At 44.2% G+C, this 21,634-nt stretch overlaps 1 protein-coding gene across 2 annotated transcripts in view; it reads right to left on the bottom strand.

The window, feature by feature from the left end:
- Nucleotides 1-516: 516 nt before the first annotated feature.
- LOC137542481 (GPI-linked NAD(P)(+)--arginine ADP-ribosyltransferase 1-like) overlaps nucleotides 517-21,634 on the bottom strand; it is a 65,576-nt gene continuing 44,458 nt past the window's right edge. The window contains exons 1-4 of one of the 2 annotated variants that reach the window (XM_068264440.1): nucleotides 18,566-18,698; nucleotides 9,502-10,186; nucleotides 2,125-2,157; nucleotides 517-862 (exon numbers count right to left, since the gene is read on the bottom strand). In XM_068264440.1, the coding sequence (XP_068120541.1) occupies nucleotides 798-862; nucleotides 2,125-2,157; nucleotides 9,502-10,186; nucleotides 18,566-18,613 (831 nt within the window). In that variant the 5' untranslated portion in view covers nucleotides 18,614-18,698 and the 3' untranslated portion in view covers nucleotides 517-797. Of the gene's footprint in view, nucleotides 863-2,124; nucleotides 2,158-9,501; nucleotides 10,187-18,565; nucleotides 18,699-21,634 lie in introns of those variants that run through there. The other variant, XM_068264430.1, reaches the window with a different exon arrangement.

Genomic DNA, 21,634 nt, shown 5'->3' on the forward strand with positions numbered 1-21,634 from the left:
CTGGGCAGTTTTCAGCATACATTTGTTGCGGAGCGTCCGCCATTTTGGCGGTTCACCCTGTTGCCGCAGAAATTCCGGGCGACACTAATTACTATTCCCCCTCTGAGTCACAGCAACTTATAGGGAGTATTAATTTGGGGTCCGGGCAGCAATCGCCGTATTACCGAATTACCTGTACGCGGGGCGTGGTCTATATGCTTCAGAATCCCTGTCTCAAGTTTTCATAGTACAAAGAAACCCACATTTTGCAGAGGTCCAGTGCAGATGAGATGGCTCCACAGAAGACAGTATGGCTTAGTTGTCAGGCATCAAACCTAAGGATTTTGTAATGTCAAAGATGTAGTTACTGTAATAATAACATGATATTCTCTTCTTTTCCTAAATGTTTCTAAAATAGAGATGCATATGTTTCCAATTACAATATATATTTTTTTTTCTCAAAAGACTTTTTATTGAAAGTTTGACAATGTTGTCTTAGCATGTACAAATATAACATTTGCTATAGTAGTATCTCATCTGGGTTCCAACACACATACAATGTTTTTTATAGGTACAACGCATACACAGATAACTGTAAGAAAGACTTTACACACAAAGTAAGGGTAAAAAAAAATAAAAAATAACTTTTTGTTTTGGGAGCGTAAATAAAATCTTTGAGAAAGTTAAAAGTCATGAGTCCTGATGTAGGAAACTGGAATGTGCATTTCATTGTGACCTGCTTATATGGGTCCACATGTGAGACAATGTTACTCTGTATGCTGGTAGACCACCAGTTCTTGAGCACTCATTAATACCGTTCAGAAGATGAGGAGTCCACAGAGCAGAAGAAGGATCATGGCCAGTGATGGAGGAATCCTGGTGCCTACAATGACCATCAGAGAGTTAATTGTGATTGTAATACCTGTATGCAATTGTGTTACAGAAATTATCTTTCATTAAGGTTCATATGGACTGTTTTGTTATCATTATTATTATTTATTGTATTTATAAAGCGCCAACATATTACGCATTACATACAATGTAAACAAGGAGTGACAGACAGAGAGGTAGCACATGGTTATACAACACAGCACAAGGTTATCCATGCAAACAGTATAAGATGCATGATCATGTGATTTTACAGAGTCCTGGCAATTCAAGTCTGAGTTAGTCCATGGGAAGGGTGACATAGCTGGGGTTGCAAGATCAAGAAGGACACACTAAAGGGGGAGAGGGTGTTGAAGGAAGGAGCGAATCTGAGAGGGCGTGGGAGGGCGTTCCGCAGAGTGAGGGAGGCTATTGAGGAGTCCTGTAGGCGTGAGAAATGCATGGGGTCAGGCAGAGATCATTGGAGGACCGGAGGGGGCGGGCAGTTATATATCTGTGAACGAGCTCAGAAATGTAGGTTGGGCAGGTCTTGTGCACAGATTTTTAAGTAAGGCACAGAATCTTAAAATTGATGTTGTTTGTTGTATTTTACCACCACACCATTTTGCTGTCCCTAAACACTATATTCAGTGGTACAGTACATAAATAGAGAGTGGTGTGCTTAATAGTTGCAGAAAAACGACACCATGCAACGTCTGGGTGCATTGTGCTAGTGATGAGTGTGATCAGAATGGTAGCGAGGAGGTTAGAAGCTCTACCTTGACAAAGGGGGAGGAGTTCCCTGAAACAATGGTTGTTCTCTGAGGCTTATCTTTTCCACCTGTGCTGTAGAGTGGTGCTACACCTCAGATTTCTGGAGAATTTACGAAGTCATAGAAACCCTAGTATATATTTTTGTATTACAAACATTGGCACGGCTATTGCCGATTGTTGACTGCATTTTCCCTTGCATTAGCCCATTATCCTGCTACTGTGATTCCATTCTTGCGGCAAGCCTGGCGGGGGTTTGAGTGAAATCTACGCCCTGGCAGGAATAACAGGACATAAACGGGGCATAGATTTCAACCATCAAGGTCTGGGAGTGGTTTTAAATGGAGAATGGAAATGGAACCGTTTTTCATCGAGTATAGTGTGAACCTAACCTAAGACTGGGCTCACTGTTTGAGCTCCTCTCAACACCAAAAACAATTTCAACATCCTTTTGATGTAACAGATAATCGCATCTGGTAAATTTTACATGAGATGGACTATACTCACCTTCACTTGCCATGCATACATAGTTTTGTCCCCCTGTAAACATAATGAACACAAAATGTCATCACAGCACAGGAATGTAGAAGTTACCACTAAAGTCCTGACACAGTTCTGATGAGTGAGGTACTAGTAGGATAGGAAAAGACAACTTTCCTGTAAGGGACCGAGGCTGCATTAAAGAGACACTTAAGCCAGAAAAAAAAGTGAGTTTTACTCACCTGGGGCTTCTACCAGCCCCCTGCAGCAGTCCTGTGCCCTCGCAGCCACTCACTAATCCTCTGGTCCCCCGCTGCCATCTAGTTTCGTTTTTGCCGACAGGCCCGTCGGGACTGGCCACGCGTAGCTTTTTCGGCATTCCCGACTGTAATTAGCGCCATTGCGGACCGCAACGCGTACAAAAATACGCGTTGCCGCATTACACACTCGTAGATATGCGGCAACACGTATTTTTGTACGCGTTGCGGCCCGCAATAGCGCTAATTACAGTCGGGAATGCGGAAAAAGCTACGCGTGGCCAGTCCTGACGGGCCTGTCGGCAAAAACGAAACTAGCTGGCAACGGGAACCAGAGTATTAGTGAGTGACTGCGAGGGCACAGGACTGCTGCAGGGGGCTGGTAGAAGCCCCAGGTGAGTAAAACTCATTTTTTTTCTCTGGCTTCAGGTTCACTTTAAGCAATTATAAGGAGTGCAATAAAAATTGTAAAAAAGAAATTAGACAGGCAAAGATTGAAGCTGAAAAACAAATCGCTAGGGATATCAAATCAAACCCAAAAAAGTTTTACAAGTACATTAACTCTAAAAAAAGAAAGGTTGACTGTATAGGACTCCTAAAGGATGAGGGTGGGAACTCAATGGTGGATGACCAAGGTAAGGCAGAGTTATTAAATGCTTTCTTTGCTTCTGTCTTCACAAAAGAAACAGCACTGTTGCAAATTACAGATGCAGAAGAGTCTCAATCTTCCAACTGTAATATTAAATACTTAACGCAGAAAGAAGTGAAGACAAGACCAAATAAATTAAAAATAGACAAGGCACCTGGCCCGGATGGCATGCATCCTCGGGTCCTAAGGGAATTAAGTTCAGTTGTAGATAAACCCCTTTATCTTATCTTTTGTGACTCTCTTGCAACTGGCAGAGTCCCAGTGGATTGGCGTACAGCCCACGTTTTCCCATTATTTAAGAAGGGCAAAAAATCAGATCCAGGAAATTATAGACCTGTAAGCTTAACATCAGTTGTATGCAAACTATTTGAAGGGGTTACTAAGAGATACTATACATGACTTCATAGTAGAAAATAATCTTATTTCTCAGCATCAACATGGGTTTACTAAAGACAGGTCCTGTTTGACTAACATGCTCAGCTTTTATGAGGTAGTGAATGCTAATATGGATATTGGGAATGCTGTAGATGTGATATACTTGGACTTTGCAAAGGCCTTCGACACTGTTCCCCACAAAAGTCTGGTGCAAACGTTGAGGATGCAAGGACTGGGGAAGAGTCTGTGTGCATGGATAGGGAACTGGCTAATGGACAGAAAACAAAGAGTTGTGGTCAATGGATCGTACTCAAAATGGGAGACTGTTAGCAGTGGGGTCCCACAGGGGTCTGTTCTGGGTCCAGTGCTCTTCAATTTATTTATAAATGACCTAGTAGATGCAGTAGTGAGCAATGTTGCTATTTGTGCAGATGATACAAAATTGTGCAGAATCATCAACTCTCAGGAAGATAGTGTCATATTGCAACAGGATCTGGATAGGATGGCTATATGGGCACATACATGGCAGATGAAATTCAATGTTGACAAATGTAAAGTCATGCATTTTGGACTTACTAATGGTCTAGCACGGGGGTGCTCAATAGGTCGATCGCGATCTACCGGTAGATCGCGACCGCCTATTTGGTAGATCGCGGCCTCTTGGCCGCGTCTTGACAAATATCGCGGCCTTTCGGCCGCGTGTTGTTTGATACACCAGCCGCGCATTGGAACTAATCAGCCGCGGCTGTCAGAAAATGGCCGCGGCTGTCAGAAAATGCTTCCCAGGCTCCCAGCACACGGAGGGGAGAGGCGCGGCTGACAGCACAGAGGTGTGGCTGAAGGGGAGAGGAGCCAATTGCGAGCTTCTCCTCTCCCTCCTCTCTGATGGGCAGGAGTTGTGGCCACGCCCCCCCAGGTCCCGCGGGTCTTACAATCACGCGCCGAGGCCGACACCTGACCGCCATCTTGTCTTGTGAGACGCGCCGGAGAGGCTTTGAGGTGGGCACATTACGTGGTGGGTCGGGTCGGTCGCTGTTGAGGTCGGGTCGGTCGCTGTTGAGGTCGAGTGGATTCTTACTGCGGGGTAGTGGTATGTGCAGGGGGAAGGGGATTTAGTGTTTTAATATTAGAAGCCATGTGCTGTGTGGGGGGGAGAACGATCGTTGGGGGGGGGGTTAGTGGGGTTAAGTGCTAGTGGGGTTAGGTTTATAAATGTGGGTACCTGTGTATCTGTGTGTGTGTGTGTGTGGGGGGAGATACTGTGTGCATCTGCTGCCAAATATACGGGGGTTGGGAGGAGGGCTTTCATGTCACACTGTGTGTGTGTGTGTGGGGGGGGGGGGGGGGATACTGTGTGCATCTGCTGCCAAATATAGGCCCCTATACTTGGCTAAGCTACACTGAGGGCTCCTATACTTGGCTAACTTGACCTGACGAAGGCGTGGTCAATGCCGAAACGCGTCGTGACGTCAGACGGCAACAGCGTAGCGAGGCCCCGCCCACCAGACCCTGTTCCGCATCGCAAACATCGCGCTTCTCGCTCTGGCCAAGTGAGAGAGCCAGGAGGGGAACGGACGGCAGGCTTTGAAACACGCTTGATTCCACCTTACACACTGTAAGTGTAATTTTAATGCGCTTGAATTTTTATTAAAAACGTTAATGCACCAGAGAGGCGCTCCTGTTTCTTCTCTCCACTTGGCTAAGCTACACTGAGGGCTCCTATACTTGGCTAAGCTACACTGAGGGCTCCTATACCTGGCTAAGCTACACTGAGGGCCCCTATACCTGGCTAAGCTACACTGAGGGCTCCTATACTTGGCTAAGCTACACTGAGGGCCCATATACCTGGCTAAGCTACACTGAGGGCTCCTATACCTGGCTAAGCTACACTGAGGGCCCCTATACCTGGATAAGCTACACTGGGGGCCCCTATACCTGGCTAACCTACACTGGGGGCCCATATGCCTGGCTAACCTACACTGGGGCACATATGCCTGGCTAACCTACACTGGGGCCCATATGCCTGGCTAACCTACACTGGGGCCCATATGCCTGGCTAACCTACACTGGGGGCCCATATGCCTGGCTAACCTACACTGGGGGCCCATATGCTTGGCTAACCTACACTGGGGGCCCATATGCCTGGCTAACCTACACTGGGGGCCCATATGCCTGGCTAACCTACACTGGGGGCCCATATACCTGGCTAACCTTGACTGGGGGCCCATATACCTGGCTAACCTATACTGAGGGCCCATATACCTGGCTAACCTATACTGAGGGCACGTAACCTATGCTGCAGGCACATACACCTGGCTAACCACGTAGGGGGGGGGGGCGTGCTTAGCATTTGGGACGTTGGTAGATTTCCTGGCCTCGGCAAATTTTAAAGTAGCTCGCGAGCCGAAAAAGTGTGGGCACCCCTGGTCTAGCACCATACAAAATAAATGAGATACAGTTGGGGACATCAAATTTAGAGAAGGACTTAGGAGTACTCATCGACAACAAGTTAAATAATCATACTCAATGCCAAGCAGCTGCAGCTAAAGCTAACAAAATTTTGGGATGCATTAAAAGGGAAATATAAACTCGAGATGCTAGCATAATATTGCCCCTGTTTAACTCTCTAGTAAGGCCACATCTGGAATATGGAATTCAGTTCTGGGCACCACATTACAAAAAAGATATTGCAGTTTAGAGCAGGTGCAGAGACGAGCAACAAAATTGATACGTGGGATGGAAGGTCTCACTTACCAAGAAAGGTTAGATAAACTGGGTTTATTTAGTCTAGAGAAAAGACGCCTTAGAGGGGATCTAATTAACATGTATAAATACATCAGAGGGCAATATAATAGCTTGGCGGATGAGCTTTTTGTCCCTAGGCCTTCTCAAAGGACTAGAGGACATGATCTGCGCATGAAGGAAACACGTTTTAGCCATTTATTTAGGAAAGGGTTCTTTACAGTAAGAGTGATTAAGATGTGGAATGCATTGCCACAGGAAGTCGTTGTGGCAAACTCTATACCTGCATTTAAAGGGGGCTTAGATGCTTTCCTTGCATTGAAAGACATCGATGGCTACAATTACTAGGTAATGCTTAATGATGTTGATCCAGGGATTTTATCTGATTGCCATCTGGAGTCGGGAAGGAATTTTTCCCTGTTGGGGCTAATTGGACCATGCCTTGTAAGGGTTTTTTCGCCTTCCTCTGGATCAACAGGGATATGTGAGGGAGCAGGCTGGTGTTGTACTTTATACTGGTTGAACTCGATGGATGTATGTCTTTTTTCAACCAAAATAACTATGGAACTATGGAACACGGAAAAGCCGCCGCGTGTAGTCTGGTGTGGCTGGGTCTGTTGGTTCACATAGATTGGGGAATACGCGCACGCGCACGCGCTGAGAGGCAGAGCCTTTGTGACAGCCGAGAAGGGATCGGCTGACCGGGTTGGTCAGCTGACCTCAGAGCAGGTGGCTATTGGTCGGTCACTGATGGGTGGCGCCTGAGAGCGCTGCTCTATGTGTGGTTACTGCTGGTCGGTCTCGGGTTGTCTGCCGTTCCGAACACTACGTGGAAGCACTCAGACCTTAGTCAGATCCTACAGTGTGTTTGAACCAGGAGGACCTGGGAATTCACACTGAGCCAGATTACTTCTGTTTATCATTGTGTTATTATTCAGACTAGTTCCAGGGTGTCGAGACCACGGACCTCACACCCAAGATTAGGGACTTGTGTTATCATTGTGTTATTATTCAGACTAGTTCCAGGGTGTCGAGACCACGGACCTCACACCCAAGATTAGGGACTTGTGTTATCATTGTGTTATTATTCAGACTAGTTCCAGGGTGTCGAGACCACGGACCTCACACCGAAGATTAGGGACTTGTGTTATCCTTCTGTTATACTTCAGACTAGTTCCAGGGTGTAGAGACCACGGACCTCACACCCAAGACTAGGGATACTGTGTACCATCATATTATACTCCAGACTAGTTCCAGGGTGTAGAGACCACGGACCTCACACCCAAGACTAGGCATTGTTTGATATCTGTTATGACCTACTGCTTTCCTGACTATCCCTCTGCTTTCTGATTCGGTACCTACGCATATCTGATTATCTGTTGCCAACCCTGCCTGCCTTGGATACCGAATCAGCCTTCTGTCTCTGTACCTTATCTGTCCGTGTGTTGCCGACCTGGCTTGCCCGACTTTGAGAGCTATCTCTCTCCTTTAAGAGATAGTCTCCAGGCCTGCTAGTGACATCTACCTTCAGGTGTCACTCACTTACAGGTCCTTCCTATCTTCAGCCTGGGACTCCACCCCTTTGGAGGTCTCAGGCTGCTGGAAGGCTTTAGTTCTTCTCAGAAGGCAGTATCGCCCATACTGCCAACAACCACCTGCTCCTCGGGTGGTTTTACTCAAAGTCATTACTGTTGCACCAAACACTCACACTATATAGGTGTCCAGAGCTTAGTTATACTTGGATTATCGGTGATTCTGCAGATCATCAATAATCGGGTATATATCTGTATTCTTGGTGATACTACAGATCCCCAATAATCAAATTCTCTCTGTGTGCTGACACCGATCGTTACATTTCCTTTTTCACACAATGTTTTTTTTTTTTTTCTTCCATTGAAATTAATAAACATATGTTATATTAGATTATGGAATCTTGAAATTTTGTTTGAGATTTATAATGAATTTTTACAGTGCTTACGATTAAGGACCCTAATGTCATCCCAGCAGACTACTGAAGCTTTCTTTCTTAATGAATTTGTTTCATAATCCATAACTGGACAAAAATTCTTAATTTACTAAAACATACTTAAATATAAGATTGAGAAAAACTGTCACTGTCACAGACGAGCCCTGAAAAGACGCAATCGCAATTGGTTTTCTGCACCCATTGTGATTAACGGTACACTTCTATTTGTATGTGTAGTTATAGCAGAAGGCAGATAACTTGGAGCCTGTCTATTTGTAGCAGATAGCAGAGCTCTTTTTCATGGGATTCAATTTGTTCTTCTTCTGGCCAATGTTTGTATTCAATTAACCGGTTCAAAAGAGTCTTGTTTCTAAGCTAAAGGGGCCCATACACCTAATGATTTTCCCGCCGATATACAGCCGATTTGATCACAGTGATCGAATCGGCTGAGAAATCGCCGCGCACACCGCTGACAGAACGATCGATTTCCGTCCCAAATCGATTGTTCCCGTCGATCCGTCCGTGCGGAAGATTTTTCTCGATCGCCGGCAGGTCGGGAGTGCGTCGATAGCGGCGTTCGAATGCCCGATGACCGACGCAATACAGCGGGTATACATTACCTGTTCCACCGGCGCGACACCCCTGGTCCCCGCTGTCTTCGTTCCGCGCTGGGTTCCGTACCCCTGCAGCTACACAGAACTTCCTGTCCCGGCAGGAAGTTTAAACAGTAGAGTGCCCTCTACTGTTTAAACTTCCCTGGTCAGGAAGTTCAGTAGCTGCAGGAACGGTCCAGAGCCCGGAGCGGAGAAAAAGACAGCGGGGATGTATGCAGGGGGGGGGGGGGGGCGGCAGCAGCGGCAGCTCCACAGATTGTGATCGGTTTCAAGCTGAAATCGATTCACAATCTGATTGCAGTAAAGGTGGCCATACGATCCCTCTCTGATCAGATTTGATCAGAGAGGGATCTATCTGTTGGTCGAATCTGATGGCAAATCGACCAGTGTATGGCCACCTTAAGTGTGAGCAGTAGCATTTGGTTTGTCCTGCTGTCAGGAAGCCCACAGCAGGAGGGCCTATTGAGAACTAGAGTCTCGCAGACATTTTGGCTCCAGCCTCAGCATAACTCTATAGGTACCAGCACATATGGGAAACATACCCAGTCATTTTTTGGTAAGATTGTAGCAGAATGCCACTGACTATCTCTACAGTAATAACACACTCAAGTGCAAATTAAATTGTGCATGTTTTAAGATATATTGGAAAGTCATAGCTCTTTCCAAAGCCGAATATATTCATTTTGGAGCAACTTATTGGGCTAGACTATTGGTCCTTCGTCTCAATAAAACCACCTGGATCCACTGTGTATAAATTTTTATACACAACGAAAAGCGTTGCAAACCTTGAATGTTACTTACCTTTCTTCAGGTATTCACAGTTGTAGTAATGACATCTTTTTTTTGCTGATTCAAGTTCCAGATAGCTCTTGTCACCATCCACAGTTTTAGTGTCCTTAACTCTGAAGACCTCATCCACCGGTATCAGGACCTCCTCCTGTTCTGGTACATAAGAAAACCTTCTGACATCTATGCCAAAACAGCTGAACAACTTAATGAAAGTGTCCTTCCCGAAATCTTCTGAAATTTTCTTGTTTTTGGATGAAGATGAAAACTGGCCAAATCGGACTTCTGCATTGGGAGCCTCGGGATTCAAATGCACCCCTTTCATGCCTCTGTATACCGTCTGACACTGTGAGTTCAGTAGGACCACGGCCCTGGTCAGGAAGAAGTGCATAGAATGGTAATGAAATGTATTCGGGTCATATTTTCTTACAGCCGCATTGAAGTTGGAGTAGAGAGAACTCTCGATATTGGTGTAGGCCATGATGGCAATTCCATATTCATCTTTGAAGCCTTCAGGTACGCTGAGTTTCTGCTCTTGCCACCTCTGTGCAGCCTTATCCCAAGCGTCCCGAAACACTGAGTCAGTTGCTTTCTCTTCATTCAGTAAGGATGAAAGGATTTCATTCTCCATTTCTACTGTGCATCCGTCATACTGGTCATCAAATGCATGTTCATTCATATTTAGCACAAATTTGGTAAGCTGCGGAGAGAATATTGTATTCATCAACATATTAACACTATAGTCAGAGACAAAATGTATATATGTACACAGTGGCGTAGCTAAGGAGCTGTGGGCCCCGATGCAAGTTTTACAATGGGGCCCCCCAAGCACTCTCTATATAACAATTGATACGGCACATTAAAACCTGCCAATGGCAACTACAGTGTCAGAGGTGCAAGAAGGGGATGGGGAACAGCTTGTTAATGACTACCACTAGTCAAAGTATCTATAGAAGTGATTATTATGAGCACAGGACCAATAGAGAGCTAATACTGTAGTTGAGGGAGGGCCCTTTCGGGGCCCCTCTGGCCCAAGGGCCCCGATGCGGTCGCAACCTCTGCAACCCCTATTGCTATGCCCCTGTATGTACAGGATTATTAGATGCTGGAAAAAAAATCCTGCTTAAAGCAGGATTGTCACCATAAAAATCAAATTTCAACAACAACTGGTCTGAGTGTATTAAAGGAATACTTAAGTCTAAAAAAAAAATGATATTTACTCACCCACGGCATCCCTCAGCCCCCTGAAGCTGGATGGTGTCTTCGCAGCCCCGCTCCGATCGTCCTGTCCCCGCCGGCGGCTACTTCCGGGTTCGGCGACAGCCACCGACAGGCTGGGAACGCGAGTGATTTTCCGCGTCGCCAGCCGCTATATCATCCTCTATGCTGCTATAGCGTATATTTTTCTGCTGCTATGGTTTGGAGTTATCACATACCTTAGGAGTACTGGCCCTTAGTGGCCATTGCCATTGGCTGGCAAAACAGTTGCATGCTGGGTGGTATTTTTATCTATAACTAGCTGATGACCCGGCGTTGCCCGGGTATGTATTTGGCTGGTGTTGGCTCTGCCCACTTTTTCTAACCCTAATACACAATTACTCAATGACCAAGATTGTGAGCTTTGAGGTCTTTGGCATCAATAATTTGTATATTACCATAGAAATTAAACAAATAAGATTGTCTGTTTGTGGCTCTGCCCCTCTCCAGCATCCAATGACCAACTGTAGCAGGTTTGAGGCATCTGCTATTAACAGTGTAAAAATGGTAGCAATTTAAATATTTCCCTTGAAAATCAACAGGTGGATTTTGATTAGGCTCCACCCACATCCCTAAATATTAATCTCAGTCACCCAGTGACCATCTGGGCAAAGTTTGAGAACCCCGCCTTAACAGAGTAAGAAGGGCTGCAGTTAAATTTGTTTTTGGTTACGCCCACTTTTTGTAACCTGGACACAAAGTCACTCAATGACTAAATGTGTGAGTTTTGGGGTCCTTAGCATCAATAATTTGTAGTTTCCCAGTGAATTGAAACAAATCTGATTGGCTGTTTGTAGCTCTGTCCCCTTTTCCTGAATTTGAACCTCAGTGACCCAATGACCAACTGTACCAGGTTTAAGGTTTGTGCCATTAATAGTGTAAGAATAAATCAACAGGCAAATTTTGATTAACTTTTTAAGGCTCCACCTACTTTTCTGAATATTAATCCCAACCACCTAGTGACCAACAGTACAAAGTTTGAGAACCCTGCCATTAACAGTGAAGAAGGGCTGCAGTTTACATTTTCTCAGGGAAATCTGTTTTTGACTCCACCCACTTTTTGTAGCCTTGACACACAGTTACTCAATGGCCAAGTTTGTGAGCTTTTGGGTTCCTGGCATCAAAATTGTGTGAACGAAAGCAGTTTATCCAGCAAAGAAATATGATTGGCTGTTTGTGGCTTCTCCCCAGTCACTTAATGACCGACTCTAGCAGGTTTGAGGCCTCTGTGTACGAATGGCTGCAGTTTCAATATTCTATATCCAAGAGAAAAATGAGCTCGCTTATGGATTTGTAGGATTTCATCTCTCTCTCTCTCTCTCTCTCTAGTAGGGATGGTTACCGCTTTCCGCGGAATTGTAGAGAGATGAGAGAGAGAGAGAGAGAGAGAGAGAGAGAGAGAGAGAGAGAGAGAGAGAGAGAGAGAGAGTGAGAGAGAGAGAGTGAGAGAGAGAGAGAGAGAGAGAGAGAGAGAGAGAGAGAGAGAGAGAGAGAGAGAGAGAGAGAGAGGTGGGGGGGTACATGCTAGGCTGGCTTCAGCATGTAGCATTGTAGTGTGTTGTGTTGGTGGTATAATGGTTAGGATAACAGCCTACCATGCGGTAGGCCTGGGTTGAAATCCTGGGCCTGGCCAATATATGTGAGTTGTATTTTAAAATCCTACAAATCCATAAGCAAGCTCATTTTTCTCTTGGATATATCATAATGGTACATGCTAGGCTGGCTTCAGCATGTAGTGTTGGTGGTGGTGTAGTGGTGAAGAGAGCTACGTACTGAGCATCTGGGTTCAATTCCCGGCCAAGACCTGGGTTCAATTCCCGGCCAAGGTATGTAAGCTGGCTTTTGAAATTCTACAATGCCCTGGAAGACGAGACCCTCCTCCCTCCGAGGAAGGGAGGAGTCTACTGAGTAGAAAGACTTCTTATTAGGCAGAAATCAGTTAGGGGGGAAAAAATTTGAATTCCGTAAAATTCCCCCGGAAAATCCATTTTGTTCCTCGGAATTCCGAAAAATGGCTATAGTAATTCCGTTCCGTCGCTTCGGAACCGGAATCACCAAATTCCGTCCGGAATCGCGGAATTTAAAATTCCGCGGGATGCAGCGACCATCCCTAGTCAGGATTAACTTCATTCAAAGGTAACCAAGATGGAAACTGTCTAGAATAGGGTTCTCTGCTTTTCCTTTATAAAATTCTTAAGATAAATAGTATTTATCTACTTATATATCTGTAAGTGTTTTTTTATTTCTAGATTAGCATGGGCATCACTTTAAAATGGGAGGATCTTAATTTAGGCTATGCCCATTTTGCGTGTTTTATTATGTGTCTGTGGAAACACACTTTCACTGTGCAGTGATGGCAATTGAGAAAATTCACAACGGATGAGCAAGCAAAATTTGTGACATTAATTTCACAGGGAATCTGGCTACTTTTCACACAGTAAAAATTTTGTATAACTGCAGCCAATTGCAACCTTTTTTTCTGTATTTGCTTTGAAGTCTGGGGAGGCCAGTTTTGCAGTTAATTGCAAAACCTCCATGAATATTGACACCAAATTTGGTATGTACTGTATATGAAGGCTAACGCGGGTAACGTAAAAAAAAATGATAGACTATAATTTTTGAGAAAGTATATTTAACCACTTCACAACTGAGGGGTTTTGACCCTTCAGCATCCAAGCAATTTTCACCTTTCAGCTCTCCTTACATTAATTCGTCTATAACTTTATCATTACTTATCACAATGAAATGAACTATATCTTTTTTTTTTTAGCCACCAATTAGGCTTTCTTTAGGTGGGACATTAGCCAAAAATTATTTTATTCTAAATATGTTTAAAGGACTTACGAGCCTAAATCCAAAAAAAGGTCTGTACCTGGATGAAGTTTGAAGGCACCGAGGATGCCATCCGCACCCTTCGCGCAGCTCCACCGGGTCCCCGCTGCTTGTCCTCCCCCCGGCCGGACCCCGATCCTCCAGCCCGGGTCGGGCTCTGCTGCCTCCTCAAATATGGCCACCGGAGGAGGCCGCGGCTGCGCAGCCCGCACTGACGCGAGTGCGGCTGCGCAGCTCTAGGGCATCCCTCCCCCGGTGCCTTCAAACAGCATACAGGTACAGACCTTTTTTTTTTAGGATTTGGGCTCGTAAGTCCTTTAATGGGAAAATAGGACAAAATTTGGAAAAAAATCATTATTTTTTAGTTTTCGCCCACTATATTATAATGCATGCTACCTTAATTAAAACCCATGAAATGTATTTGCCCTTTTGTCCCGGTTATAAAACCGTTTAAATTATGTCCCTATCATGATATTTGGCGCCAATATTTTATTTGGAAATAAAGGTGCATTTTTTTCAGTTTTGCATTCATCCCTAATTACAGGCCCTAAGGTAACTATTTATTTATTTTTTTATTGTAAATTTTATTGTAAATTTTTTTTTATATCTATATTTTTTTTTTTTACAAAAAAAAAAAATGGTAACAATTGGGAAGTTTGGGAGGTAAGGAGTTAATTCAAAATGCAAAAATATATGTATTTGTACATAAAAATTACGCTTACAGGAAGTGTAGTGTGGATGGGAAACTTTTTTTTTTACAATGATCGCGCAGCTTCTCCTGGAAGCAGCTGATCATTGCTGGGGACCTAGATCAAGAACAGGAACATTCATTGGTCTACCAGCGTGCACGAGTGCTGGAGTGCGCGCACGTGCGGGAGGGAGCATGGACAGCGGCGGTAGCGGTGGGGGTAGCGGTGGAGAAATGAAGTTAAAAGGGGTGTAGATATACTGTACCCGGGCAGCGAAGTGGTTACATTTTAGGCAGGAAAGTGCCTTTTAACCAGTGTAGTATCATATTGAAGCAAATTATGTCTCATTGTAAAGCGTTACTAACAAGCAATAATGGGACTTTGTAAAAGAAAATTTTATTGAAAAAGACCTTGCAGCTTTTGGGTAAATTGATTTTAGAATTTTTAGAATTATATAATTATTTATAATTGTGTTTAAATCCTGTGCAGCGCTGGGCTGCAGCAGTTTCATTCTCAATCATTTTGCCCCACGTCATCTATACAAATCTTACTAATATTATAAACTAGCTGATGGCCCAGCGTTGCCCGGGAATGTATTTGGCTGGTGTTGGCGCCGCCCACTTTTTCTAACCCTAACACACAAACACTCAATGACCAAGTTTGTGAGCTTTGGGGTCCTTGGCATCAATAATGTGTGTTTAACAATTGAAATAAAACAAATCTGATTGGCTGTTTGTGACTCCACCACCTCTTCTGAATTTGGACCCCAGTGATACAATGACCAACTGTACCTGGTTTGAGTCTTGTGCAAGAATGGCAGCAATTTGAATATTCCCCTTGAAAATCAATAGTTGAATTTTGATTGGCTTTTGTAGGCTCCACCCACTTTTCTGAATATTAATCCCAGTCACCCAGTGACCAACTGTGCACAGTTTAAGAGCCCTGCCATTAACAGTGTAAGAATGGCTGCAGTTTACATTTTCCCAGTGAAATTTGTATTTGGCTCTGCCCACTTTTTGCAACTCAATGAAGTTTGAAAGGTTTCAGGTTCCCGGCTTTAAAATTGTGTGAATGGAGACAGTTTAACCAGCAAAGAGATCTTGTTGGCCATTTGTGGCTCTGCCCCCTTTAGTGAATTTGAACCCCAGTCACTTAATGACCGACTGTAGCAGGTTTGAGGCCTCCTCCATTAACAGTGTAAGAATGGGAGCAGTTTAAATATTCCCCTAAAAAAGTTGTCTGTTTTTGGCTCCGCCCACTGTTTCTAACCTTGACATACAGTCACTCAATGACCACGTTTATGAGCTTTGGGGTCCTTGGCATCAATAATTTGCATTTTCCCATAGCAATTAAACACATCTGGCTGTTTGTGGCCCCACTCCTTTTCAGAATTTGAACTCCAGTCACACAATGACAGACTGTACCAGATTTTAGGCCTCCGCTCTAAACATTGTAAGAATGACAGCAATGTAAATATTCCCCTTGAAAATCAATAGGTGAATTTTGATTAGCTGTTGTAGGCTCCACCCACTTTCCTGAATATTAATCCCATTCACCCAATGACCAATGAGAGTGACCCCTCCGATTAACAGTCTAAGAATGGCTTCTGTTTACATTTTCCTATTTAAAATGAATGGCTGAATTTGATTGGCTGTTTTATGCTCCACCCACTTTTCCTGAATTTTTAACCTCGGTCACCAAGTGACCAATTGTGCCATGTGTGGGGACTCTGGCTTGATTACTGTGAGAATGGCAGCCTTTTACATTTTTTACATTGACATGAATGGATGAAATCTGATTGGCTGTTTGTAGCTCTGCCCAGGTGTGCAGGGGGGCCGCGAGACTCCCAGAATATATCATCCCAAGTAGTAAGGGATTTGTATACTAAGTTTTGTTGAAATCGTTCAAGGCGTTTTTGAGTTACCGCATGTGAAAAAACGCGGAAAAGCCGCCGCCTGTGCCAAGAGCAAGGCGGCTGACTCCGCGTCCAACGCGGCGGTTTGCACGCATAGACACGCGTCTGGTAGTATGGTGGAATGCGGAAAAGCCGCCGCATGCAGGCCCGCCATCAGGGGGGGACAGCCAGCACTTCCGTGAGGGGCCCCATGCTCCCAGAGGGCCCGCCCGCCTCCCAGTGATGTCAACTATCCATATCTGTGGATTCTGTTTATGCACGCTCGCAGAGCTGATTCCCGGGGACAGACGTGGTTGAGATTCAGTCCCGCCCCTCGGCTCAAGCTGCCTGCAGCTACAGCCACTAGTAGCCCTTAGAATAGTCTTTGGGCATCCCACTCCCCTCCCTTTTTCGTTTCTATTGGCTGCAAAATCAGCCCTCTTCCTGTCACACTTCAGGCAGGCAGCCCACGTGGTGCGCAGCTCCGAGTCTTGTGGGGTCCTCTGACCAGAGGATGAGAGTTCAGGGAGGCAGCGAGCCCAGGAGGGGGAGAGAACAGCCAGACACCAGGTCAGATAACAATCTTACACAGGCTCAGTCTCGCTCCCTGCTGTGTGTGTAATCAGCTCCTGAGCCTGTGTATGGGATTTACTGTGCAGCAGGAGGAGTTGTACTTTCCGATCTCAGTGCTGTTTGTCAGGAGTGGGGGACAATCAGTGGAGATTGTTAGGGGAGAAAGCTGTCTGACATGAACTGGACTTACTTTTGAGTATCTCTCTTCATGGATGTGTTTCCCTGCATTCACTGTCCAGTCTGTGAGACATGTCGTCTGGTCTGCTGGGAGAAGCTGCTAAACACAGGACAGGAGGGGGAAGGGAGACTTCTTATTGCTACAGATACACTCTGACCAGCCATGACCTAGGGTCAGCTTAGTTAGGCATCTCACCTCCTGCCACTTGTCTCTCTCCATCATTTCTATGAGACTGTAGACAATACCATAAATATACCTATGTGCATAAATAACAGATTCTTAACCATCTAAATAAAAAACACCAGACCCTCCAAGTTGGCATTAAAATGGCCGTGGCCTTCTTTATTGGTTATTTTAAAAACTCAAGAGGTCCAAATAACTTTATTGAATAAAACGTATCAATAATCAATAAAAAACATCAAGATCAGCAGTTTATTGTAGTCCACCACTACGGTTCAGACCACTTAAAAGACTTCAACTTTCCGAAAGGACCCCTCACAAAGCTTGTCCACACTTCTCTGTGTGACTTGAAAGAACCAATAAAGCTTGACCACGACGACTTCTCCTATATAATTGGGAAAGGGTGGGTGGGGAGCTCCCCAGACCGCTCTGGACTAAAGGCAAGCTGAGGCTGAACGGGACCTGCTTTTATACACTGGACTTACCTCTGATTGGTTGCTGCAACAATGTTTAGACCCCAGCAACACCTGGCAGATTACCTTTTACCCACCTGCCGACCAATCCTCACATTAGCTACAATACTTTGCCTTGCAACTTGACCAGAGGGCATTAGCCAATCAGCAGGGAAGCCACCTCACTGATTGACCGTAATGTTAAATATATCTGACAGGACAAATACCATAACGAATGTATTTTGGATTGCCACAGGTCCCATGTAGGGCCTCTTTTATTAGGTTATTGGCCCTGTTCATGGGACTGTAGACAATACCATAAATATACCTATGTGCATAAATAACAGATTCTTAACCATCTAAATAAAAAACACCAGACCCTCCAAGTTGGCATTAAAATGGCCGTGGCCTTCTTTATTGGTTATTTTAAAAACTCAAGAGGTCCAAATAACTTTATTGAATAAAACGTATCAATAATCAATAAAAAACATCAAGATCAGCAGTTTATTGTAGTCCACCACTACGGTTCAGACCACTTAAAAGACTTCAACTTTCCGAAAGGACCCCACCCGCCAGGCCCCTAGCCTGGCACCAACCCCACAGCCAACTCAATGCAACATTGGAGGTCCCAATTAAAAATGTCCAGACCGATGTCGCTAAGGTGCACTCCGTCTTGTCGGTACAATCCTTGAGGCCCTCCCTCCAAATTAATGTGTCTGAATGAAAAAACTCCAATCTTTGGTAGCATTTTTTCTAGTCTATGGTTCAAACGTCTCCTCACCTTTTCACATGGTAAAAGATCAGGAGATGTCAACCACTTCCATCTAGGAATTATCTCCGAAAAGACTATCACTGACCGCTGAAAGAGTGCTTTAAATACTGCTAAGTCATCCCTAATGTTAAAGTATAGTTCCAGCGACTTCATTTTACCAATATCATTGCCCCCTAAGTGTATAATCAAAATGTCAGGTGCAGGCCATATCTTATCTAAGTCAAATAACACATTTTTAAGACGAGACCATACCAGTACTCGCACTCCGTGCCAGTAGACAGCAAACTTCTCTGGATCCATGTTCAGGTTGGTGGAATAACATCGACGAAAAGCTCTATTATGAGCCCAAAAAATAAAAGAGTGGCCTAAAATCCAGACCACAGTCTTTACACCTGTAAACAAACAACAGTTTAAGGCCGAATATACAATTTGAAAGTATTAGATTTCCATCTACCCAACTTCTGAATAACAGACTCGTGAAGGCCTAGCCTAGACGCCTCTGTGGCAGCACCTATTCTGAAAGAATGTGACGTCAACCTACAATTCCCAAGCCCTGCAGCATTTGCACAGAGCTTTAAGACTGAATTGAACTGGAATTTTGACAATGGGAGACCATTTTCATGCCGCAGGAGAGGACCCATATAGCTCCCCCTGAAATGTCGATAATTAATAAAATTCTGCAAGGGGCATAATTTGTTCCCAGACCAAGCATGTAATTCAATCAAGGAACCTTTTCCCAATTGATCTGTTTTGGAAAATTTTAAAAACAAATTCAATTTGTTGGGGAAGACCATCACATCCTCAAATAACAAACCCCCGGGACTTGATTGGGATTGTGGAATGAGTTCAGAAATTCTAAGGGCTCCGAAAAACATTAAAGAAAAAGCACATCGAAAAAGCTGAGATTCAAAAGGGGAAAAACACACTACTTCAGTGGAATTCCAAAGTACCTCTAAAAATTGAAGTGAAATTGGCTGTCTACTGTCGGGTTTATGCGTAACGCGACGTAGACCTTTTAATGCTTGTTTGACTGAAAAATATGAATTACAAGCCGGTAAACAATTCAATTTTAGAAAAAACGAAATTCCTGCTAGGGATTTGTAAATGTGAGAATGTGATGAACCCTTACGCATGCTAACAGATATAAATTGTAAGACCGAACCTTCAGAAACTTCCCATTCGCTGTGACCTAAAGAGTGAACAAAATTGACCCAGTCCTTCCATGCAACCGAATAAGCTTTCCAAGTTGCCATGGAAACTGATTGTTTTATCCTTGTGCTAATTAATTCCAAATCAGCTCCCACAGGAATGCAGGCACTTCTTCTCCCACGGGATGGGCAGTCGGAGCCAAAGACCAAAATCTCTCCATCTGGAAGCGGGACAGAGCATCCGCAATATCATTTTTAATACCTGGCAGATGCTCCGCTTTTAACCACACATTAAATTTCAGTGTATATAAGACTAACAGTCTCAATAGTCTAACTACAATAGGTGATTTTGATGTCAAGCAGTTGATGGCATAAACTACTCCTTTGTTATCTGATTGAACCAGAATTCTTTTTCCGTGAAAACGTGAGCCCCAAATATACATGGCTGCTACAACCGGGAAAAGCTCCAATAAAACTATATTTCCCGTCACCTCCTTTTGAAACCATTCACCTGGCCATCTGGCGTTAAACCACAAATTGTCCCAAAAAGCCCGCAGCCGATGCTGCCTGAAGCATCAGTGAAGAAATTCAATTGACTATTGCTTAAAATTTTTTCTTGCCAAACCGAACGACCATTATAGTCATTCAGGAAATTAGCCCAAACCAACAAATCCTCCTTTAAATCTGCAGAAACCCGAATATGAGAGAAAGGCGATTTTAAACCAGTCATTGATTTTGCCAAACGCCTAGAAAAAACACGACCCATGGGCATTACCCGAGTGGCAAAAGTTAAATTACCCAGTAATGACTGCATTTCTTTTAAAATTACTTTCCTCCTCCTTAAAAAGGAGAAGATTAAAGTTTTTATCTTCTGCAATTTTTCTTCAGGAAGCCTAAACTCCATGTTTACAGAGTCTATGGTTATACCCAGAAACTCAATGCAGCTACAAGGCAAAACTGTTTTTTCATCCGCCAGGGGAATACCAAATTCCCTGCAAATAACGGAAAAAGCTGACAGCAAATTACCGCAGACCTCGGAATTTTTTTGACCAATAAATAAAAAATCATCCAAGTAGTGCATTACGGATGCTTGACCTGTAGTTACTCTAACAACCCACTCAATAAAAGTTGAAAAGGCCTCAAAGTAACTACAAGACAATGCACAGCCCATTGGGAGGCATCGGTCGAAATAAAATTCTCCATCAAATTGAAAACCCAATGAATTGAAACAGTCAGGGTGAATGGGCAGCAGTCTAAAAGCAGATTTAATGTCTGCTTTTGACAATAATGAGCTCTGGCCCAGAGGGCGCAGCAGCTCCAAAGCCTTGTCAAATGAAGTGTATGACACAGAAGCCATATCGCTTGATATATCATCATTTAAGGAGCTACCTTTAGGGTAAGATAGATGATGAATTAATCTGAATGAACCCGGTTCCTTTTTCGGAACAATGCCCAATGGTGACAAGCGGAAATTGTCAAAAGGAGGTGACTGAAAAGGGCCAGAAATTCTACCTTCCACTAACTCCTTCTGGATTTTTACTCTAACAACTTCTTTATGCAAATTAACTGATTTTAAATTACTGACCAAAAGGCAGCCAACTCCAGTGAAGACCGGCAAGCGAAAACCGCAGCTAAAACCCTCAATTAGTAGAGCTGCTTTCACTTTGTCTGGGTAGATTTTGAGCCATGGGAGGATGCTTCCCAGCTTCACCGGAGTGGCTGCCCTTAAGAAAAAACTCCCTGGGAGTACCTGGCTGCGCTGCAGCTGCTTTTTTAAAACACTTGGAAATAGGATGAGCACCTGCACAGAAACCGCACTCATGCCGATATCTGCAAGTGCCTGGCCACTTACACTGAGAGTCATTGAAAGCGTAACAAACACCTTTCTTGTAACTATTACTTCCAGGTTGACTCGTATGTTTGAATGCGGATACTCTCTGGGGCAACATGAGGTTCAACCACAGCTCCACATCTTTTGTTCCCCATCGGACGTCAGGATAAACAGCTAATTTCTGTCTGAAGGCCTCATCGTAACTAAACCATGCGAGGCCTCCAAAGGACTTATATGCTTCTAAAACCGTCTCTAAATATCTGAACATTTGGGGACATTTTTCAGGAAAACGCTCGCCTAGTACACTTGCATAAATGCAGAAGGCTTGTAGCCAGTTATTAA

The sequence above is a fragment of the Hyperolius riggenbachi genome, chromosome 2, assembly GCF_040937935.1.
Source record: "Hyperolius riggenbachi isolate aHypRig1 chromosome 2, aHypRig1.pri, whole genome shotgun sequence".
Taxonomy (NCBI): Eukaryota; Metazoa; Chordata; class Amphibia; order Anura; family Hyperoliidae; genus Hyperolius; species Hyperolius riggenbachi.